We start from the raw sequence: 6,099 nt of genomic DNA on the forward strand, positions 1-6,099 counted from the left end.
CAATGATTTCAACAGAGCTGTTATTCAGTCTGGGGTTAAATGACTTTCCCATAGACTCCCACTAAACCTATTTGTTTCCACCTCATCATGAAAAGGGGCTAGTATCTGACGTTAGTATAGTGCAAGGTATATATATTTATAGGTATGTATTTGTTTCTAAGGCTTTATTTGAAAGCTTGCCTTAGGAAATCATGAAAGTTGGGTCTGAAATAATTAGTTGCACCAGTCTGATTTGATCAGCATCAACGCCTTTACTGGTTACACAGTGCACTGAGGTGTGACACAGGTAATGTGTCGGTATAATTTTTCTAAATGTGTTTGAATCTGTCCGTCTCAATCTTTACATAGTGGCAATTCATAACAAATGTTATCCATGGACACTATATGAAAAAAATGTCTACACTTCTAGATTTATTTATTTATTTAATTATTTATTTATCGATTTATTTATTTATTCATTGATTTATTTATTATTTATTTATCTTAAGATATAAAAGCAAAGTACTGTGCAGCATTTAGCAAGTAGCAGTGGCAAAAAATATACATATATATTGAAAATGAATGTTATTTACAGGCAGAAACCTTAAGCAGAACCAGACTCTTGTTGAACAGCCATCTGGTGCTAATGTGTTGGGCTAGGAAGGGGGATAGAGGGAGATAAAGAAAGAAAGGTGGATAAAGTTCGACTAGAACAACAGCAACAGCGCAGGCAGACTTATGGATTTTTGTTTGATTAAGTCCATGGTTCATTCGGCCGTCTTCAGCAAGGGTCATGACAAGGGAGCTCAAGAGCACACAGGTAGATCTATCATTGGTAACTGTAATGGGACATTAAAGTCAGTAACATACCCACCCGGATAGAGGAGCGAGAGGAAAAAGAGGAACTCACTTTACTAGGTCCCCTGGCAGTCTACACCTATAGCAACATAACTAAAAGCTTTATCAAAAAGGAAGTTTCAAGCCCATTCTTAAATAGAAAGAGGGTGTCTGCCACCTGGTCCCTGACTGGTAGATGATTCCAAAGAAGAGGGGCCTGATAACTGAAGGGTCGACCTCTCATACTACTTGTAGAGACATTAGGTACCACGATGAGGGCCTGCATTCTTGGAGTATAGAGCACTATGCGCTCTTTAAGAAGAAATGGTGCTTGAGCATTAAAAGCATTGAAGGTCAGAGGGAGGATTTTAACCTCTATTCCAGATTTTTTTGGAAGCCAGTGTAGAGAAACTGATACAGAAGAGATGTGCTCTCTCTTCCTTCTACTACAACTACTCAAGCTTTAGCATTTACATCTACATCATTTTGAGACTAATTTGAGTACATTTTGAACCAATCAATTTTACACATAGTAGGCAACAACAGGTACAGAGAAACGTTTTCTAATTTGTATTTAAAATTAGTTCCAAGATTTTTTTTGATTTTTTTAATCTAGTTTGATTATTTGGATAACAAAGTGCTGTTATTTAAGTCTCTTGTAGTTTGTTTTGTTGTCGTTGTTATTGTCAGATTTGTGAATAAGATAAACTCCTTAGGGAATTAGAGAATGGGTAGAGCCATGTTTTTCCTTCATATTTTACCACTTCTTAGAGTCTGAAACATTAATAGAATAATAATGGATACAAATGATTTTGGCATTCACCACTGTGATAGATTTCTGTGACCAATGGAGGCAGGAAATGATGACAAACTGATCATGCGCCTGTCTCACTTTGTTTACCTAAATGTCGAACTGGCCAGCTGGGTTCATTTGCCCTTTGATCACTGAGAGTGAGCCACTTCGAAACATGCTCAATATCTGAGGACTTTACTGCCAACATGACCAGGTGAGTGTCAGAAAGTATTATCTGTGGAAAATAATCCTTCAAACTGCTGTCTTCACATGTCATTTTTGCCCAGCGGGTGCTGTGTTTTTGTCCTCCTTTCCCTCCTCCATGTCTCGCTGAGTGTGGAAATGACAGGATTATACGGCAGCTTCACCTCCCCCAATTTCCCCCAGCCTTACCCTGACAACAAGCACATGGTGTGGAACATCACTGTACCCAATGGCCAGAGGGTCAAACTCTACTTTAGACACTTCAGCATGGAACCCTCACACCAGTGTGAATATGACTATGTTCAGGTACATGCTGGAGAAACTACAGCTCCTATAATCTGCTCTGGAGTCTGTATCCTGCTCACCTAAAAGCCTTTAATCTTTTCAAACCAGGTTCTAGCAGAGGGGAATGAAACTTTGCGGTTCTGTGGTGAGGAGGAGAAGAACTATGAAAGCAGTCCAAGGAACACGGTCATCTTGTCAGCTGGGAACCTCATGTCAGTTGTCTTTAGGAGTGACTACTCTAATGAAGGCCGATTCACTGGCTTCCAAGCATTTTACACATCAGAAGGTGATGTAGGAAAGTGACATGCAATGCTAGAGGGCAGATGCATTTTCTCTGCTGTAATCACAACATGCAACATGCAAATTACCAGGCTTTATCATCACTGAGCTGTGAATACAGTACTTTTTTTCGAATTCAGAAAACGAAAGACAGAGCATAAGTATTAATAAACATAATAATAGTGTCTCACTTGTGTTTCACCTTTGTTGATTGTTAGTCATGTTGTACACCTTTTATGGTTTGATATAATTTCCAGTGATTTGCACTTTGACATTATTTTTGTTGTTCAGCTGGGTGGTAGGACCAGGGGGGTGAGTGGGTTTAAAAAGCATCCATTGACTTCTGTTGACCGTCAATGTCAAGATAAGTCAAAATGTAGATTACATTCTGTTCCATGTTGTCATGTGGCTGATACAAGCCCATTTAGTCTGTCAATAGCTTTTTAAATAAAATCATAGTCACTACGATATTTGAGATACAACAGGCACGCATCGAAGTGAAATATAACCTTCTGGTAGGCTCTAAAATTTCGACTAATATAACCAAATTTTATAACAGAATTTCTCTTTCATTTTACATTTAAATAGTAGTTTTAATAGTGCCTTTTTCCTTTTTCCTGCCCCCTTTAATTTATTTAGTATAATCTAAGGCTGTCAAATGATAGATTTTTTTATAGCGATCAATCCCTGAATTTTGTCAGTCAGTCATGATTCATTTCAGTTTTAACTGCACATTTCAAATTCCATATATTGTATTGCAAAACGTTTCTTTAGTCCATATTAATAATGTAAAACAATACATGCCAACCTGAGGAGCGCTCATTTAGAGGCGCTGTCATTAACGTCTTCAATTTTACTCCAGAGACTACAAAATAGTGCTTTGCCTGTTTTTTGTGATGCGGTGTACTGCTGGCATCAGTCTGATTAGCTTCACCTGTATGCTTGCTTTGTGTCGGTAGCTAAAACTCAAAGTACTTTGTTGATATTAAAGTCTGTTTGGCAGAAAGTGCATATTATTTTTGACTTCTCAACTGAACTGTGAGTTTTTTAAAGTGAAATGTGATATTTAAAGCTTAGTGGTGTCATCATATTCCATCACAGCAGCAGGAATCAGGAAGACACTGCAGCAGCTTAACTACGGTGTACCAAAGGTGGCAAAATAACATGCAATTTAAAAAACAGTAACATATTTATTTCAGACCTTTCTCTTTAGTGCCTGCCAAACATGTGAATAATGCAATGACAGACACACTGATATAAGACACATAATAAAACACCCACTATCAGACTAAGTTAACAATGTACAATAAATTTTTTTAAGACAAAACATTCCAACCTCTTTTTTTTCATGAATTAATGTAAAAAATGTGTTTCCCTCTCTTACATTTTTCTCTCCGACAGATATCAATGAGTGTATGTCCAAGATAGACGGGGAGAGTGTGTGTGATCACTTTTGCCACAATTACATCGGTGGATTTTACTGCACCTGCAAACAGGGATTCCTTCTGCATGACAACAACAGATCCTGCACAAGTAAGAGCCATGCAGACTGAAGTTCAAGAGGCATGTTCATCTGAGCTTCATCACAGCAAATCAAAGGCTATACAAGAGTTTGGCACTCAACATTTGACTGTTTTTGATCTCAATTAATATGATGTGCTTCACGCTAAACTGCAGCTCATTTCCTCAGTAACAGACACAGATACGAAGGGAAAACAAAGCAGAACAATTTTAATAAGTAGTCATTCTCTTCTTTTTGGTGATTTTTGTGTACATTTAATTTGCAGAGTTTTTTTGATGACATACCAAAATCACAGCCCGATCTTTCAGTTTATGTAGTGTGTAGTTCACAAGTTTTGTTTGTGTTTTGGAAAAAGATGAACATTCAAAAGCTGCTTTGTCACACTTTGTCCAAAGGTTAGATGAAATTGAGATTAAACTTCTGTGTTGTAAATTTGTAACTTCCTGAAATTATTAGAATTAAAAGGGCATTTTTCTTTTTAAGTGTTCTCAATATTTCACAGCTCTGCAGGACAAATCTTGTAAAAACTATTTTGTGACATTTCATGCAGGGCACAAAGTTGAATGTGCTCTAGATTGGATTTCATTCTATCATGGCCGGCCTGTGCTGAGTAATTTCAGACTGAAAAGCCATACTGCTGCAGAAAGTAGTTGATCTCTGTCAGCTGGTGTAACGCAAGGTTAATTACTGTCGATTCCCGAGGGGAAAAGCAACTTCAAAAATGACGTTATAAATTGATACCTACGTGCAGCGCTAACAGTGTACTAACACTGGGTAATTAATCACAATTAACAGCTGATGTGCCTTAAATTATTAGTCTTGGCTGGAGGAAAAAAGGGTGACAAAACAAATCATGCAATGAAAAGGCAAAAAATGATTATCTGCCTACGATTGTACTAATTATATGAATTACAGCAACTCAGCCTCTTTGCAATACTCATTTATTTTTGTGTGGAACAACATCTGCACACTTGCTGTGGCAGAAATGCAAACCAAAATGAATCATGTTATTTATCATGACAGCAAATATGTCAATTGAAATGAAAAAATGTATTATTTCTTTTTGCTTGTAAAACTTGTTCATAGTGAATATTACCTATATTACGTGTGTTCAAGTGGGATCACAATGTGTGTGTTTCCTACAGTGCCATGCCAAAATCAGGTGCTGACCTCACTGTCGGGTGTTCTAACCAGTCCTGGCTACCCAAATCCTTACCCACCAATGATTGAGTGTGACCACACCATCCGTCTGCCAGAGGGCCACAGAATAATCCTGGACTTCCTGGAAGCCTTTGACATAGAGGGACACCCACAGGCCCCCTGTCCGTATGATATGCTGAAGGTTAGTCATGTGACTGCAGAGCACAACCCACATACGCACAAGAAGATGAAAAAGCAATGTATTCCTGCTCATGCTTGTGGGGGTAGTTTGTTACTGACTTGTCCACCTTAGGTGATAAACTGTTTGACCGTGCAGCATCCTGCAGATTTAAGTTTGTCTGAGCATAAATCAGTCGGGTGTTTGATAAATCAACATCTCTTCTTTCTTATGTGTTGTTTCTCTTTGTCAAGATTTCAACAGCTGGGCAGGAGTACGGACCCTTTTGTGGACCTGTGGTACCCAATCGCATTGACACAGGAAGTTACCAGGTGCATGTGGCCTTCAGATCAGATGCCAGTGGGAAAAACAAGGGATGGAAGATGAAGTACACAAGTGCCAGGGTTGAATCAAGCTCTTCTAGATGATAATACCGATGGTTTGTTGACATCATGATCACTTTTTGTACAGTGACAAGTACAAGTACGTAAACATTGTTACAGAGCTCCTGAAGTCACCTTGTGGAACTTCAGGGACTACGCATTATGTCAACTTCGCACAACCATTATTTTTGTGACAACGCTTCAGCACTCTGCGGATATCTTGATATGACATCATTACACAGTTTAAACAAAGATGCAGATTGTGTTGATTTTTGTCAATATAAGCATTTGTAATCAGAATGATATTGTATTTTAAAATTACTTATCAAAGTCCTGTTGCTGCTTTTCTTTTACCGATGACAAAAGTAGCAGGCAGTCTCAGTAAACTAATTCTGTAAAGTAGTTTGTGAATCAGCCGTCTAGCCTAAGAGGCGGTGAATGCTTGTCGTTTAACCCTCATGCATTATGCAGCTTGTTCTGAGCAACCCAGCTTTACTCC

At 38.3% G+C, this 6,099-nt stretch overlaps 1 protein-coding gene across 1 annotated transcript; it reads left to right on the forward strand.

The window, feature by feature from the left end:
- The first annotated feature begins 1,734 nt into the window (after positions 1-1,734).
- On the forward strand, positions 1,735-5,877 carry masp2 (mannan-binding lectin serine peptidase 2). The gene is made up of 6 exons (XM_034696477.1): positions 1,735-1,823; positions 1,897-2,119; positions 2,207-2,384; positions 3,779-3,910; positions 5,045-5,241; positions 5,472-5,877. Exons 1-6 carry the CDS (start codon positions 1,816-1,818, stop codon positions 5,643-5,645), a joined length of 912 nt encoding a protein of 303 aa, XP_034552368.1. The 5' UTR covers positions 1,735-1,815; the 3' UTR covers positions 5,646-5,877.
- The last annotated feature ends 222 nt before the right edge of the window (positions 5,878-6,099 follow it).

This window comes from Notolabrus celidotus, chromosome 11 (assembly GCF_009762535.1).
Source record: "Notolabrus celidotus isolate fNotCel1 chromosome 11, fNotCel1.pri, whole genome shotgun sequence".
Lineage (NCBI taxonomy): Eukaryota > Metazoa > Chordata > Actinopteri > Labriformes > Labridae > Notolabrus > Notolabrus celidotus.

What these genes read in the sequence shown, in the direction of transcription:
- masp2 (XM_034696477.1), top strand. An exon ending in CAACAACAGATCCTGCACAA is followed by an intron (nt 3,911 to 5,044) that starts GTAAGAGCCATG and finishes TGTTTCCTACAG; the next exon opens with TGCCATGCCAAAATCAGGTG. An exon ending in GTCCGTATGATATGCTGAAG is followed by an intron (nt 5,242 to 5,471) that starts GTTAGTCATGTG and finishes CTCTTTGTCAAG; the next exon opens with ATTTCAACAGCTGGGCAGGA.